This window comes from Phodopus roborovskii, unplaced genomic scaffold, assembly GCF_943737965.1.
Source record: "Phodopus roborovskii unplaced genomic scaffold, PHOROB, whole genome shotgun sequence".
Taxonomy (NCBI): Eukaryota; Metazoa; Chordata; class Mammalia; order Rodentia; family Cricetidae; genus Phodopus; species Phodopus roborovskii.
This window is the reverse complement of record NW_026125235.1, coordinates 456,114-474,490: the sequence shown is the minus strand read 5'-3', so window position 1 is coordinate 474,490 and position 18,377 is coordinate 456,114. Positions and strand designations below refer to the sequence as shown.

Genomic DNA, 18,377 nt, shown 5'->3' with positions numbered 1-18,377 from the left:
ACTAGCACTGCTTCTAATAAAATGGTGTCTTTTGTCCCAATCTAATCTTTATCAATTTTGATGGTACCCATACTTTTTCTTCTACTGTGGGAACAAACACAAAATCCCTCCACAATGTAACACATTTCCTAGTTTCCATTCTGAGGTCAACTTATCTTTAAAATATACTGGCTGACTTAATTCTATAGTTTTTTCTTCTATTTTCCAATGTTTCTCCATAGTTGTTGTTCCTTTCTTATTAGCATTTAGAAATTCAAAGTTAATAAAGAATTATGCAATATATTTCTGAAGGACTTTATTATGTGTTTCTGTTTATTTAGCACATCCTTTTGAGTTCAATTTGATCTTTCTATAACTGCATGCCCTGTAAGATTGTGTGGAATACATAGAAAATACTTTATGTGATAATAAGAAAAAATATGTTTCATTTTCTTAAAGACACATGCTGGTGCGTTACTTGTCTTTATTTGTATAGCTATATCCATGATGGCCATAACTTCTGACAAAGGTGTGATTACCAAATTATCCTTTTTCTGAGCACAAAGCAGTTTTCCATTGAAAACCTGAATAGGATTCTGCTGGGACCACTGCTCCAGGTGAGCATTAGGCCACAGTGCAGGTCCAATAACCCCTCCACCTCCATGGAACTCCCTGGGTCTGCTCTGAGCACACAGGACCCGCCTATCCACTTGGGACCACCTTGAGCCATACTCACCTTATCTTTGGAATTTCTGGAGGCATCACCATCCCCAAGTTCAAGCTCTACTATAGAACTATAGACCTGAAAACAGGGTGGTATTGGCACGAAAATGGATAGGTAGATCAATGGAATCGAATTGAAAATCCTGATATGAACCCACACACTTACGAACGCCTGAGTTTGACAAAACAGCTAAAAGTATACAATGGGATGTGGAAAGCATCTTCAGCAAATGGTGCTAGCACAACTGGATGATAGTGTGTAGAGGACTGCAGATAGACCCATGTCTATCACCATGCACAAAACTCAAGTCCAAATGGATCATAGACCCCAACATAAATCCAGCCACACTGAACCTCTTAGAAGAGAAAGTGGGAGGTATCCTTGAAAAAACTGTTACAGGAGACCACTTCCTGAACATAACACCAGTAGCACAGACACTGAGATTGACAATTAATAAATGGGACCTCCTCAAACTAAGAAGCTTCAGTAAGGTAAGACAAAGTGAATAAGACCAAAGACAGCCCACAGACTGAGAAAAGATCTTCACCAGTCCTACATCTGAAAGAGGATTGATCTCCAAAATACACAAAGAACTCAAAAAACTAGTCAACGAAACACCAAATAAACTTATTTAAAAAAAACAAAATGGGGCACAGAACTGAAGAGAGAATTCTCAATAGGGAAAATCAAAAAGGCTGAACGACACTTAAGAAAGTGCTCAACATCCTTTGCTATCAGGGAAATGCAAATCAAAACAACTTTGAGATACCATCTTACTCCTGCTAGAATGGCTAAAATTAGAAACACCAATGACAACTTATGCTGGAAAGGATATGGAGAAAGGGGAACCCTCCTCCACTGCTGGTGGGAATGCAAACTTGTAGAGCCATTTTGGAGATCAGTATCGTGGTTCCTCAGGAAAATAGGAAATAGTTTACCACAGGACCTGACAATCCTACTCTTAGGTATATACCTAATGTTCCACATCTATGCAACAAAGATATCAGTTCAACTATGTTTGTAGCAGCAGTATTTGTAATGGCAAGAACCCGGAAGCAACCTGGATGTCCTCAATTGAAGAATGGATAAAGAAGACAATTCTAAAAATAAATAAGGTGGATACCAATATAATCAATGGAAACTGAGGCCCAGGGCATGAATAGAACTACAAATAGAACTACAAAAATGCTGTTTCACTTCTGCATTAATTTGAGATACTGATAGGCATGTTTGATTTCAGTATCATGATTGGTACTCTAGTCCCTTCAACTGTTGGAGATTTTGTGCTGCCGAGTGACAACTCAGTGTGTGTGTGTGTGTGTGTGTGTGTGTGTGTTAAATTGCATACTCTGTAGATTTCAGGAAGCAAAATAATTTATAATGTATCCCATATCATAAACATGCAGAGGTATAATGCATGTATGTATACTGTAAGCTCTGTCAAAAGGGGTTGTGTCTGGTAATTCCATATCAAACTTGGTTTGGAATATCTAATGTAATATACTTCAAGTATTTCACATGTTTATAAGAAAAGGGATTTTATAAATTAGTGGTGTTGAGTAGATATCTAAGGAGGAATCTAGCCTGGTTTTTCCCAGGCTAGAGATGACTTCATGTCCATTGATATTGATAAAATCACAAGAATATAGAAATTGTGTGATATTACTTAAAATTACTGAAATTTTCTTGCACCTGAACATAATAACTCAGATGTAGACCCTGAAGCATTAGAATGTTCAACAGCTCTCTAGAGAATAAACTCAGAAGAAATGTACTGGGAAACATAAATACACTTGTAAGTACTAGAGCAATAAAAGAGACACATATGTGTATATAGGCACATTTGAAATGTGTTGATTTGTGAAACTCTGCTTAGTGTACTTTTACCTTGGTTACCAACTTGGTTCCATTATGAAGATGTTCTACTTGACATTTTTCTTCTTGGTCCTGAGGCTTTCATTTTTATTTTGCAGTTTGATAGGCCCCCGGTGCTTTCTGAGACAAAGCGATCTAGATATATTGGGTCAAGATAAAGATACTGATTGTTTGTTTTCTATATATACAAAGCATGGTCACATTAAGAATGGTTATTTCACCAGGAATCCGGATAAGAAGTAAGTGCCCTTTATTTATTTGTTTTTGATTGATCATTAATGGAAATACATAGTGGCCCCATGTATAGGAAAATATTTTCTCTCTGTTGTGCCCTACCTTATTATCTAGAGCATAATCAAAAATTATTTTGTTTCAACATGATTATTTTATTTTTCAAGTGATTTAATGGTTATTTTGTTCATGTTTTTGAAGTCAGATTTTTCAAGCTGAAAGCTGAGGGATACAGCAGATCTATATTTCTTCTAAATAGATTTCCTTAATAGTAGCAATTCCCACTGCATGTTGCCAAGTGATGTTCATGAGAATTATAATCCCAAGCACTGATATGAGTCCAATATTTGAAGGCTGAGTAAATTATTCTATCATTGTTGTTCTAGTGTTTCATCTATCATGATGGAAACTTTGGTATTTCTTCCTTGCTTCATGGGTAACATCCTTAATAGAATATTGCATTTTTATTCAAGTGGTGGTCATATCATTCTTTCAGAACTGCTGTGTTGTATTAGTCTTACAGCTTTAATCAAATACCAAACATCAAGAAATTTCACTATGCTAATTTTATGTTTTTCATTTTATTTTTAGTTGAGCACATATAAAGCCATATTACTTTTTAATGGCAATGTCCATAACTTTTTTTTCTTTTTCAGGCTTTGTTATTCATGTATAACAATCATCCTTACAAGTTCAGGGAACAGTATGTGCACTAGATAAAGAGGTTATATTGTGAAGATGTGTCATGCATATTTAATAAAAATGCTGAAAGACCAATTGCTAGGCATGATTTTGGGAGCAGAGATGACACTGGGAAATTATCAGAGATGCCAGGTTTTGAAGAGCAAGCAGGATGGGCAGTAGAGAAATGTGGTAATAAAGCCACAAGGCGGCACTTAAATCAATAAAAATTGGTTAATTTCAGTTATGAGAGCTAATTAGAAAAAATCCCAAGCTAAGCCTGAACTTCCACAATTAACATATCCCCATGTTGTTTTTTTTTATGAGTTAACAGCCCAAGGAAGATCCCAACTACAGTATTTCACTGGAAATGTTGACTTTATATTTCCCTCATCAAATGCTATAATGAAAGTTGTTCACTGTAGCACATGCCACTATTTGAAAGATGCCTGTTAAAGTTACAGATATGGGCATGTTTCTTGTTATTGATTTGATACTTTCATGCCTTGATTCTCAGCTCCATAAATTTACTCTCTGGCAATTATAGTACATTTGTTCTTTTTTCCTTTTACCCAATATGAGGAGTGTGTTTATATATTGTAGAAATATGTATAATACAATGTAGATTTGAATATTTGACTATATTTTTACTTTAATAGTGTTGTGCACTAGATTTGAAATTTGGTTTGTATAATTGTAGCAGTGTCACCTGTAGCATGCAAAGCAAATTGTCACAAGTAACACTAAATATCTGTTAATGAACACTGTATAAGATGGGCATTGTAATCTCTGTGAGGAATACTTCAGTGATATTTGATCATTTGAAGCAAAAGTTGTAATAACATATGGATGACTAAAATTCATAGCAGATAAAGATGTTCAGGATCATGAAGTAGATGTAAAAAATAACCACAGGGATGAATTATCCACTAGGGGCCATTTACTTAAAAGAAAACTGAGTCTTCTTTTTCAAGAATTTATTAGTGGCCAATATTTATCCATACTTAGCCATTTTTCTGTGATGAATTAGATTTGTGTCTAGATTATTTATGTTATACATAGATAAAGTATTTACTTAGAGCAGCAAATTCGTGACTTTGAATAAAGCAAGAGAAACCCACAAAAACACAGAGCAATGGAACAATATAAGAAATGAGGGTTATCCCATTAGGGATAGCCAATAGAAATCCTGATATTAAACAAATTTTCCTTAAGTTGTAAACAACTCACAGCAACAAAATTTTCATCTTGAAAATGAACAGGACATTCATGTTTGACAGTTTTCAAAAAGACAAAGTGGTAAATTAAGGGGGAAATAATCTTCAACAAACTCTAGTTTGTTCAATATTAAAATGAAAATCTATCTTGATGAGTAATAGGTCATTGTTCTGATTAGGAAATGTTGAAATACTGATGATGTTACATGGAAAAGGAACTGTTAAAAAGTATGCAAATCACTAATTTGTCAAAAATTTTATATAGAAACATTAAATCCAAAATGAATGAATGACTGAAGTTCATGGAAATTGAAGACTTGAAGACACAAAAAGAACAATTATAAAATCTAAAACATTATGTGGAAAACAAGGACTTAGTAACTTTAGATATTAATGTCATAGAATAGTAACTTCATTGGTTAACTAGAGGATTTAAATGTAAAACTGGAAATAGCTTATATCAATAAAACCCATCACAATTGTAAGGGTACTAAAAAAGTAATGGAAGCTTGGTTATTTCTGAATCACACAGAAAGGTTTAAGAAATAAAACAATAATAAACCTAAGGTTAAAATTATTCAAGCAGCACAACCACAAATTATAGGGCAAATATACTGTTCACTCAATTGACCACTATTTGAGGAGCAACAAAATAGCATAGTGTATTCAGATGTGGAATACTGTCATAAAGCAATAAAAATACATATGTTAGGAAACAAAAGCAGAAAAACTCACGGGGAAAACAAATATTAAGAAAAATTATTAACAATTGTTTATATATGATTTTGAAAAAGAATAAGAAAAATGGGCTGAAGAGATAGCTCAGGCATTAAAGGCTAGGCTACAACCAAAAATATAAGAAACATATATCAGGATCTACAAGGAGATTAAAATTTAAAATTTTAGATGATCAGTACAAGAGTCTAGAAGCATAAAAAGCATAATCAGATGACTAAAAATGAAATGGGCTATAATCAACCTCATTGCCCATGTGAAGAAGGCTTATTCATGATAGTTTTATAATCAATGGCATATCACTGAAATTTATATGGCACTGAATGGAATGGAAAAGGATAATAGTGCAGAAAGTATAGAGAAAAGTAAAAATAATTATGCTATCTGCACTGCTTGTGAATATAAAGATTCTCAGAGATGGTGATACAGATGGTTATATTCATAACTAAGTCAGGGCTTTATCAAAGGCTGATTCTTTGTAAAAATGTACCACATCCTGAATAGAAGGTATGACCCACCTATATTCCATATATGTCATTCATTAGGTTCTAAAGTAAAGAAAGGAATTAGCAGATTCAATATCTTCTGGAAACATCACACCATGCTCACAGACATGAAACAAAATTGTATGAAAGTCCGAAATCAAAGCATCTCACATGAATGCAATCCAAGAAAAAAAGTAAACATTTTAAGAACTATTACTGAATTCTGGAGATCTCACATTCTCATACTTCACAGTAACAGGGCTTAGTTTTCCATTTCAATAGGAAATACAAGTATTAAATACATAATCACTATTAGTGTGGTTTAATATTATCATACTTGTAGCCAAATATGTAATGGTTTCTTTGCTTTCTTTTCAGGTTGACAACTAAGAATATTCACTTGATTTTGTCTCTTTATTTTGCTCTTGAAAATATCAACAAGGACCCTCATATTCTTTCTAACATTTCTCTGCTAGTTAAAGTTGAATGTAATGTACTAGATGATTGGAGAATGAATAGTTTATCCTCAAAAATAGGTGAATTTCTTCCTAACTACTACTGTAAAAATCAGAGGAGATACTTAATTGTACTTACAGGTCCAATATGGTTATCATCTGCTATGCTTGGACCACTCCTGTACATCACCAATAGACCAGAGGTAAGGATGGGTTAGTTAGTTTTAGTGAAACATTGGCTCCTTTAATTCTGATTTTCAGGTATCAAAAATGACTAATATATATATATTTAATTTCAATGCATATATGCTCAGAAATTATTGTGGCACATACCAGTATTTCAACATAAATAGATACAAATAAAATAAATTTAAAGTGTTTTAGTTGCAGACATAGTTCACTGTACTTTTAAAGGTATTCACAAGAAATTATCTATGATTTAATAAGATGTAAATCCACATTCCCTAACATTTCAGGATTTTAATGAGCACAGTTACTTTAAGACTGATCATTATGCATTCTGCCTTCTTCAAGTTATTATGTTCCATGACATTCAGATTTACTATGGGCCATATCATCCTCTCCTGAGCAGCCATGAACAGTTCCCACATCTCTATCAGATGGCTCCTAAGGACACCTCTCTTGCATTGGCCATGGTCAATTTGGTGGTACATTTCAGATGGAACTGGGTTGGTGCAATCATATCAGATGATGACCTGGGACTTCAATTTCTCTCAGAATTGAGAAAGGAGATGGAAAGAAATAGTGCCTGCTTGGCCTTTGTGCATATTATTGTGGAAAATAAAATATTATTCCAGAAAAATGTAAATAACTATTATAATGAGATTACAACATCATCAGCTAAAGTTGTTATAATTTATGGAGACAAAGACTCTCATCTGCAGCTCAACCTTAAACTCTACAGATTAGTAAATGTTCACAGGATCTGGGTCACTACCTCACAGTGGGACTTGATCACACATAAGAGTCGATTACTTCTTAATTCTTTCTATGGGACCTTTACTTTTTCATTTCACTTTTCTGAATTACCTGGCTTTACAACATTTATCCACAAAACAGATCCTTCCAAGTATAAAAGTAGAGTTTCACTTGCTAGCTTATGGTGGATTTATTTTAATTGTTCTCTGAATTCATTTAATTCTATGAATCTTAAGAATTGCTCAAGAGAAAAACGGTATAATTGGTTATTCAAGCACCATTTAGAAATGTCTGTGGGTGGTACAGGTTATGTCCTATACAATACTGTGCATGCTGTGGCCTATGCACTCCATGAGATGCTGCTACAAGAAGTAGATACATGGCCAAAGTGTTCTGGGGAAGGATTGGAATTTGACTCTTGGAAGGTAATATGTACTCCAATGAAGGTAATGTGGTATGATAAATATAAATTTTACAATGGGTAATATAGGTTCAACACAAGAATTCCAGGGTCCTTTCTATTATACACAGGAATTTATATACCCATTTACTGGATAGCAAGTGAATCTTACTGTGTATAGGCTCTACTCCAGCCAATACTGACACTCACACAGATTTTCATGACAATATAATTTCTCATACCATTTTCCACATATGCATGTTTATTATATTCAAAATAAAAATGTAGTTCTTTCTCATGAAAATTTGAAAGCTAAAACAAATGAAATGGTTTTTATGTCATCAAGGATTTGGTGAGCAATATTAAGTGAATAAATCATAAATAACAGCAAACAGTTTCCACATTTTTTAACATGCTGATGATCATAATACCTTATCTGATTATCAAGGAACACTTAGAGGAAATAATGTGGGTAGTATCTCTCTACTCTTAGAAATATCATTCAGGTGTGCAACTGTTAAGGAACCAAACTCAGTGAGTAGCAGTTATTTCTAAAATATAGTGTTATTGTTATCCCTTTGTGGATTTTTTCTATTTGGTATATGAATATTTTATATTAGATACCATTTCTAGACAGATTAATGAAAATTAGATGCAACCTGAACTCAAATTATTTGTTTTAATGTGTAGGCATACTTGACAATAAAATAATAAATATTTCAGATGGTTCACTACCTAAAGAACATACAATTTACAAATCCTGTTGGAGACCAAGTAAACATGAATCAGAAAGAAAATCAGGATATGAAATATGACATTTACTACAATATGGATTTTTTGCCAAGTCATGAACTTAAGGTGAAAATAGGAAAATTTACCAAACATTTGCTGCATGGTCAACAACTGTACGTGTCTAAAGAAATGATTAAATGGAACATAGACCTTAGCCAGGTTTGTTGGACTTACTTGTACAATTCTATATGTGACAGAAGTATCCAAAATGTCAAAATGTAATTCATTGTCCTCAGGAGATACAGTATTTTTAAATATTAACACTAAATTAATTCTCACAGCACTAGATTTTCTTTCAGGACATTTTTTATTTTAGTAGTATTAATATTTATACATTCTATATGGTCCTGTTATCCTCGTGACCTATTGGCCATAGGTTCAAGAGGTTAAAAGTCAGTAGTGGTGAAACAGAGCTTTGTACATGACCCATGAGCTCTAATGGTGACAGACTTTGTGTGACTCAGTTCAACTTCATTCCAGAGTATAAGGAATATATAAGACTGGAGAGCCTGGGGAAGTAGAACATTCCTATCACAAGAGTAAGTAAGTGGTAGTAGGGTCCAATAGCAGAATTTCTAGCACAAATTTTCTAGCAGAAATCTTGCCCTAATTGAAGCCAAAGATTAAATTAGACTTCTATTTTAGAGACAGGCATTTGGGTTAGAGACAGCTTTCAGATAAGGTCAGTTCTATGGGTCCAGGAACAGTCTACAGAAAAGGTCAGGTAGAGGTAGGAAGTAATGCTGGAGGAAGGAATCCCATTTTTGATGATCTATTGAGGAAAACTTCTAGGCAATGAGAAGGCTGTGATGTTTATCAGCAGCAATGTCCTTCAACATCATAATTACATATTTGTCTATGTTATGATAGATATATAAGTTTAGATTAAATATAAGCACACAATATACATATGTTTCTCAATGTATAAATCATAATACATCTACAATAGGTAACCACAATATAAAGTAAAAGTTTTTAATTTATTGCATATTGGTAAAAGGATGTTTATATATAATACCATGTTGTAAATGTATATTACTATTACTAAGTAGATAAGACTTTTTCTTTATATTGTATTTGTTATTTTCCTCAGATTCCACCCTCAATATGTAGCATGCCTTGCTGTCCAGGATTCAGAAAATCCCCTCAGCAGGGAAAGGCTGTCTGCTGTTTTGATTGTATACCTTGCCCAGAGAATGAAATTTCCAATATGACAGGTAAAAATATATAACATACCAAAAGATTCATTATATTAGCTAATTTCTGCCATTTTTAGATGATCCCCAATGATGTCTTCTGGGAATTGAAAAAATAAAGTTCATCATGAATCAAATGAACAGCAATGCAATTCTAAACCTTAAGCAAATCAACCTGTGTCCTGAATCACACATTTGAATCATTATTCTAGATACTATTTACATAATAATTTCTTTGAAACTTTTTCAGAGTACTAGATATCATTGTAGCATTTATGTTTTCCTGGAATCCATCCCTTTATAATATATCTACATTTTAATATTCCTTAAGACATGGGATCTACACATCCTTGTACCTAGCCCCTATCTGATTTATAATAACTTGTAGATGTTCATGGATAATGCATCCTGCTTAAGAGGCATGCATTTTCTCATGTGTCCTATGGTAGATCATGCTTTCACTAGGTTGATTGAATTTTTAATTGTATATTACTTCACAAGTGAGTTTGGAAGCTAGCACATAAAATTTCAAATTGAAACATTTATTATAATATTCAATACTGAAAACAAGTTTGCACATAAACTTTTTAGATTGATACACAAAGATATCTTCTTATTGATAATGGTACCATGGAACATTTGGTAGTGATGTTATAGATAGTATAACAGGTAACTGAAAGATGGAATTGCTTTGGCAGTGATGACATAAACCGAAAAACTTAAGGTAATCTTCAGTCCAGAATGTAAATTGTTCCAAATCATTTCAACATCATAATGTGGAATGCACATAAAGTTTACATCAAACAATTCATTGAAATATTAAACCTATTTTGTATGGGACCAAGTGAATAATGGGAAAGACAGTTTCATGAAATACTAAATAGAAAATAAATTTATGAAAATTCTGGTTTAAATATCTTAACCTTTTAGTATTTGAAAAGAAAAATTTACTCCAGTATTTTTCAAAACTTTGGTGCCTATTCTGTATGTTTTAAAATACTAAAAATAATGTATTTTATATAAGTCATTTTAAAATTGTTAGGAAAAAATATGAATGCCTTTGCTCAATAATTTTGATAATATCAAGTATTAAAATATGACATAACAAAAGTAATTGGTAAGGGATATCTAGTCATGAATGGAAAGAATCATTATTAGAATAATATAAATACAAAGTTTGCTTAGTTGATCTAATCAATTGAATGCACTTAAAAATATGGTGTTATAGATGGACAGTGGTTGTTCACAATTTTATTCTCAGCACTTGGGAGGCAGAGACAGGCAATCTCTTTGAGTTCAAGGCCAGCATGATATACAATGCTACACAGGAAAACATTGTCTTGAAAAAGTAAAAGAAAAAAAAAGAAAATGGGATGTCATAAATTATATGATATGTGTAAAAGGAATCCCTTCCCCACATCCTTTATTTTGTATCTTATCTATGTTCTTAGGGGAGAAACTTAGTGCAATCTCAACTTGATTTTCCATGTTTCCTGTTATCCATGGGAGACATGCCCCATTTTGAATAGAAGCAGAGGAAAGGTGGATTGTGGGAATAAAGGGGAGGTGAGTGGAGGAAATGGGGCGGTGGAGGAGGAAAGGGAAGGTGTGGTCTAGATATAAAATAAATGACTAAATATAATTAAGTTAAATGACGTAAAGAATCTCTTTCATGTTATTTTCTCACTAAATATTTTTCTATTGGCAATATTGATAGTTCAATCTTACAGAATTAGTAAACTGGTAATTTCTATTTCTTTCCATAATTTATAAGAAACCTAATAGTAAATGTGATACTTTAAACACATAGGGAAATTAGGTGGTAATTATGAAGAATAAATATTTGTTTCTATTTGGTCCTCACTAAGACATTTTATTGTGTAAACATAAATTCTTCAACCCATGTTAATTAATTCTGCAAGAGAATAAAAAGTTCTTGGCTATTAATGATAAAATCATTTTCAAAAATGTACAAAAGATAATAGATTTTTATATTAATACTTAAATGTAAAAAATTAATTTTCTATCTACCTCTAAAAATAAGTGTAATTTGACAGGAAATTTATATTGCATCAATATATTATGTCCTTAAAATGCCAAGATATATTATACCAAATGATTCATTTCTTCCATACCAGACATGGACCACTGTCTGAAGTGCCCTGATGATCAGTATGCAAATCCTGCAAGAAATCACTGTTTCAAAAAAGTTACAACATTCCTGGGTTATGAAGACCTCTTGGGAATGTCTCTAGCCTGCTTGGCTCTGTGCTTCTCTGTTCTCACAACTATAGTACTAGCTATCTTTTTAAAGCACAAGGATACTCCCACAGTCAAGGCCAATAACCGGGTTCTCAGTTATGTTCTACTTATTTCCCTCATCTTTTGCTTTCTCTGTTCCTTGCTCTTCATTGGCCAACCCAATATGACCACATGCCTCATGCAACAGACCATATTTGCAGTAGTGTTCACTGTGGCTGCTTCTACTGTCTTGGCCAAGACAATTATAGTAGTACTGGCCTTCAAGGTTACTACTCCAGATAGAAGGATGAGGAGGCTGCTGGTGTCAGGAGCACCTAACTTCATCATTCCAATTTGCACCATGATTCAACTGATACTATGTGGAATCTGGCTGGGAACTTCTCCTCCATTTGTTGATGTTGACATACATGTTGAAAAAAACCACATTTTGATTTTCTGTAACAAAGGTTCAATTATTGCCTTTTATTTTGTTCTGGGATACTTGGGGCTTATTGCCATGGGAAGTTTCACTGTGGCTTTCATGGCCAGGAATCTGCCTGACACATTTAATGAAGCCAAGTACCTGACATTCAGCATGTTGGTGTTCTGTTGTGTCTGGATTACCTTCCTCCCTGTCTATCATAGCACCAAGGGCAAAGCTATGGTGGCTGTGGAGGTATTCTGTATCTTAGCCTCCAGTGCAGGTCTGCTTCTTTGCATCTTTGTTCCAAAGTGTTTCATTATTTTGTTAAGACCTAAGAGAAATTATTTTCACAACTTCAGGAATATGCAGTTTAAAATGGAAAATGCTCATTAGATTTTTCTGTCATCTCTATTATAATATACTTCCCACCAAGACTACATTGACATGTTTATCCTAAAATTTTAAGTCAAATTTTGCATTTTTGTCTCATTAATAAATTTTGAAAATAAACTACATATTACAGTTTTAAAACTTGGCCAAGATCTCAATTTTTATCAACAAAGCATTTTGATCTGACCTTTCTATATCTATAATGCTGGTTTCCTTCTTTATAGCACTGTATGCAATTAAATTGAATTGAGTAATAGCTATGCATTAGTAGTAAGAGTTAACTTAATTTTTTCCAGTATAAATTATACATTAATATTGTGTTCCATACTAAATAATTACAGTGGGAGAATATATGGCCATTTATTTCAAGGAAGATTCCCTTTAATTTGATATGGGATAAAAAGAAATTTACATAAAATTAATTAATTCTTTTCATATTTTGTGTCCTAATATTTTGTATTTACATGACATATATGCATCCATATTTAACAAAATTAATAAAAAATGAATTGCTCTCAACTTGAAAATTCAGTCTTGAGAATAGTGACAGTGACTGGAGTCAGGAAAAGGAAAGGGACAATTATATATCACTGAAAATATAATTTTAAGAAAATGAAAAGATTCTCATTTTCTTTATTCCTGTATTATGATACCCTTGATATTCTAGGTGTACATATGCACATGAACACACATTTACATACAGAGACCAAACACAACCACATTGCTCTCTAACCTATAAATTCTCTTAGGTTTCAAAAATAACTCTCCTATAACAATATGAGAATTAAAGAAGAGTTAACTTATTCTACTATCCACAAGTAGAAATCAGATTCAGAAATTATGAGAGAACAGAGGCTGTATTCCTTAACTTGTTGTATTTTTTTTTTTTGTTATGATGTAGAGCCTTACATTAGTCTGTAAATTTTTAAATACCATTTCCTGGTTATTATTTCTATTTTATTAAATACAGATTCTCTTTTCTTGAATATATCCACTCTATTCTTCCTGGTTTCTCCCCATCTACCCTCACTTCCAGAACTACTTCTCTTCTATCTCTCATTAAAAAGGAACAAGCTTCCAAGAGATAACAACTAAATATGCAAAAATTCATTGTAAGGTGAAGAAAAATTATCACATTACAGTTGGACAATACAATCCAACATCAGGAAAAGAATCCTAAAAGCACACATAAGAGTGAAAGATCCATTTATTCCTACAAGATGTCCTGCCTGCAAAATGTGCTAGGGCAATTACAGTAGGGAAGTTGGGGAAATAGCAAAGCAATCATGTCTGATTTGAACAAGGCCCAGTCCAACAAAGTGTAACCTATACCCATCACTCAATAGATAACCAAGGACCTGAGGTTAGATAGCCAAGATACTAGGGGTAAAACTAAACACTATTAAGAAGATAAACCAATAAAATGAGTCCTACAGATAATCTGCTATCCTCAGAAATCAGTGTCTGATTCATTCATCACCAGAAAGGCTTCCTCCAGCAGCAAATGGGAAAATATGTAGGACCCTATAGATATTGCAAGGAGAAAAATTTAAGTTGTAGATCTAGATCAAGTCCTTACCCTCAGATCTCAAGTATTATTACCCCAGAGTAGGTAGAAAGATTCTAAGAGCCAAACAATTTGGAGGATATCAAGTGAAAAATTTCCTCATAATCAAATAAGCAAGATGCATGTGGGCTCAGACAGATTGAAGCAGCAACTATTGGGTCTACTTGCATGTGAACCATGTAATCTTTGTGTTAATTAAATATATTATATTAGGACTGTTAGTCAAATATTTATGTGAGAATAGATGTATGTTAAAACTTGATGTAGTACAAAGAATGCTATCATATTAATTTCTTTCAGACTTATTTTGAAAACTAGTAGCATTCCAATGTTCCACTGAGTGTTCTAAAACCAAGTAACATAATACCATCAATAAATGAAAATTGATGATTATCAAAAATAAAAGTAATCAACTTGAGATGAGGGTATGTAAAAAGTAATGGGAGATGAATGGCAAAATATATAGTATATTTAATTTAATTCTTGCCATTGTCTAAATGTCCTACCCAGGAAGATAATGGGTATGTTGGTAGAAACAAAAGAGAATGAGAAAAAGATAAGTATCAATCATGAGTTATAAGAGAGAAAAAGATATGAACTGTTTCAGGCACTTCTACAAAGTACACTTTGAATTGGATAAGAAAATTTGTATGGAAAAAATTTTCCTTTGGTGGGATCAAATGAAAATTTGATTCCTTTCTCATATATTATTACACAGTCTCAGGTAAAATCCTGTGGTATGTGGGAGTCTGGATTTCTTTCAACCATAAGAGCCTTCATAGGGAGAAGGCTTATTCTTTATTTGTCTTTTCATATTCTAAAAAGAGTCAGATATATTTGCATTTTTCAGGAATTAACTGAACATGACTTTTACATCAGTTTATACTTTACCTCCACTCCCAAATCGAAAAGGTTTTGCTTCCATTAGATGCTCACTTTGAAGTTTGGACTTGGATACAGAAGACACTATACAATTACTGGTATGTTTGGAGTAAAAAAAATTATCATAGGAAATCATCACTCATTTTGAGGAGGGATTGATATCCTTACACAGAACATGACACCTTCTTCATAGAGTTCTAGTGTTTCATGAAATGTGCAAGGAATTGACAATCACTAATTCCATGATGTGAGTTTGCTGTGTAGTTCTATTAGCTTTGACATTTTCTCTTGACTCTAATCTCAAGTTTATTTTAAATAAAATACTTTAACATTTTATCTAATAATGTGGTTAAAGGTGTGTGTCCCTAGCTTACTGTTTGAAATCCTAGTCTAATAACAGGAAAGGTGGTCCTATGAAATTGACAGAGAAAAATAACTAGACTAGGTCTTCCACAATATATGTATTCCCTAGTATATTTCTACATGCTTTTAGTTTGTTGAGACTAAAGGACAGTATAGTTCTGAAAGATTCTTCTATTTCCCATAATTTGTCTAGTCAATGTCTCTGATAACAATGTTACACTCTTCTAGTAGTACACTGTTCATATAATCCTAGCTCATTCTTCCTTCAACCTTTCCTTATCATGCCTGATACTACCAGCTACATTCTTTCTCAGAATCTACATTGGATCCTGACCTGGTTAAATGTGTAAACATTGAATGTGTGGTTTCACAGCCCAGATAGGTAATAGAAATTTTACAAGTGTGTACAACTTGTGTACACTATTGTATATTATCTGGCAAGGTAGATTGAAAAATCTTGTTTTGACACATAGATCTATGTTAGAAAGCCAAGATCATTATAGTAGTTAATGTTAATTATCAACTTGATATGTTCTAGCATAAATATAACAAAACTCAGAGAATACCTACCAGAGATTAAACTAGACTTTTTGAATTATGTTGGATTGAATGATGTAGTTGCAATCTTTCATTGACTGGGTTCCTGGACTGAATAAAAAAGGAAAACATAAAATAAACAACAGCATTCTTATTTATTGTTTTGTGCAGAAAACTGTTTGAATCAATTAACATAAGATCATGTCACATGACTTACCAACCAAGACAGACTTTACCTTCAAGTCAAGAAAAAAGTAATCACTTCTAATTTCATACAACAAGAATGAAATCTAATTCAGACATTATGGAGGATTTTTCTATGCAGTTGATATTCTTAATATTGCTTCTGTTACAACTGGGATACATTGGGCATATGTTGAGATCACTAAAAACTATTTGCATATAAATTAATTTAGAAAGAAATTGGTTAATTTTCTTATTAATTATTAAAATAGAACAATGTTTATTTCTGCCATTGTAAAAACTTTGTTCATGTGATGTGGACTTAAGCTGCTATGATTGGATTTCATTTTTCCAAAACTTTAAAGGTTTGGTCCTTACAGTAATCATGTAGACATACCCATAGCATAAAAAGATAAAGCCTAGTGAAATGGGATCACAGCACTCCTTGCTTACTCATGATTTGCTTCCCAATACTCTCTCTGCCTGTCTGTTATATTATTGTCATCTCAATGACTTTGTTGCTGAGGTTGTGTAACTGTGTCACATGACCTACACAAACATAAGATAACTGAAAGTTCATACTTGAAGGATTTAGCAATTTAAAACAATTTTCTTCATCTAGCCTATATTTGAAGGACATTTTGGTTGTTTCTAATTGTGACTATTATGAATACATCTGCTATTAACTTAGTTGAAAAAGTGTACTTGTGGTATAATTGACTTATTTGGTTATATGGATAAGAATGGTATAGCTGGGTCATGAGGTAGATCAATTCCCAATTTTCTAAGGAAAAAAAAAAAGCATGTTGATTTCCAAAGAGGCTGTAGTAGTTTACCCTCCCACCAACAATGGAGAAGTGTTCTTCTTGTTCTACATCCTCTCTAGCATGAGTTGTCATCAGTGTTTTTGCTCTTAGCCATTCTGAATGTTGTACAATGGATTCACAGTGTCATTTTAATATATATTGCTAAGGATGTTGAATATTTCTTTAAGGGTTTCTAGGCCATTTGACATTCTTCTTTTGACAATACTCTGGTTAGATCTGTACTCCATTTTTAATTGGATTATTTGGGAGTTTTTGATATCTAGTTTCTTTTTAATATCAGCCCTGTGTTGGATGTGAGGTGAATGAAGGTATTTCATCATTCTGTAAGCTGCTATTTTATGTTTTTAGCAGTGTCCTCTGTGTTACAGAAACTGTTCAGTTTCATGAGGTCTTATTTATTAATTATTGGTTTTAGTGTCTGTAACACTAATTTTATATTCAGTAAGTAAGCTGTTTCTTGTGCCAATGTATTCAACATTATTTATCACTTTCTCTCCTATCAGGTTTAGTTTAACTGGACTTATGTCTTTGATCCACTTGGAATTGAGTTTTGTGCAGAGTGAAAGCTATGGTTATATTTACTTTCTACTACATGCTGACATCAATTTATGCCACCATCAATTGCTGAAGATGACATTTTTCCATTGTGTATTTGTGTCTTCTCTGTCAAAAATCAGATGTCCATAGGTGAGTGGTGGTATAATTACACCATTGGGTATTAGCCAGGTGGTGGTAACTCACACCTTTAATCCCAGCATTCAAGAAGCAGAGGCAGGTAGATCTTCATGAGATCAAGGCCAACCTGGGTTACAGAGTGAGTGCCAGGATAGGCTCCAAAGCTACACAGAGAAACCCTGTCTTGAAAAGAAAAACAAAACAAAACAAATCAAAAAAGACATCATGAAATTTGACTGCAGATTTATGGAACTAGAAAAATCACCCTGAATGAGGTATGTAGCACCATAAATAAAGATCCAGAGATGGATACTGGGATTCAAATTGAAGTTCAGAGAACCATAACAGCAAACCAGTAAATGTTCTTTCATCCAGTTGAAATGGCAAAAACCTGTCCCCATAAACTCCCAAATTCTAAAGGCTCTTAATTCCTCATTTTTTATTCATTTTTTTTTTTTGCAGTCATATCCTCCTATCTCCACCTCCCTAGTTCTGGGTTTAAAGGCATATGATCCAAAGTGCTGAGATCACATTTGTATGAACTGATTCATTTATGAACAGATCAATTTCTTGTAGTCA

The 18,377-nt window shown here is 33.1% G+C and overlaps 1 protein-coding gene across 1 annotated transcript; it reads left to right on the top strand.

Moving 5' to 3' along the window:
• The first annotated feature begins 2,617 nt into the window (after positions 1-2,617).
• On the top strand, positions 2,618-12,767 carry LOC127227434 (vomeronasal type-2 receptor 116-like). The gene is made up of 6 exons (XM_051191756.1): positions 2,618-2,817; positions 6,306-6,585; positions 6,940-7,746; positions 8,445-8,672; positions 9,607-9,730; positions 11,848-12,767. The coding sequence occupies exons 1-6, from the start codon at positions 2,621-2,623 to the stop codon at positions 12,765-12,767; spliced, it is 2,556 nt and encodes an 851-aa protein (XP_051047713.1). The 5' UTR covers positions 2,618-2,620.
• Positions 12,768-18,377: the final 5,610 nt, after the last annotated feature.

Coding starts and splice junctions, on each gene's coding strand:
- LOC127227434 (XM_051191756.1), top strand. CDS start 2,621: ATGTTCTACTTGACATTTTTCTTCTTGGTCCTGAGGCTTTCATTTTTA. Junction 2,818..6,305: donor ACCAGGAATCCGGATAAGAA/GTAAGTGCCCTT, acceptor CTTTCTTTTCAG/GTTGACAACTAAGAATATTC. Junction 7,747..8,444: donor TGGAATTTGACTCTTGGAAG/GTAATATGTACT, acceptor TAAATATTTCAG/ATGGTTCACTACCTAAAGAA.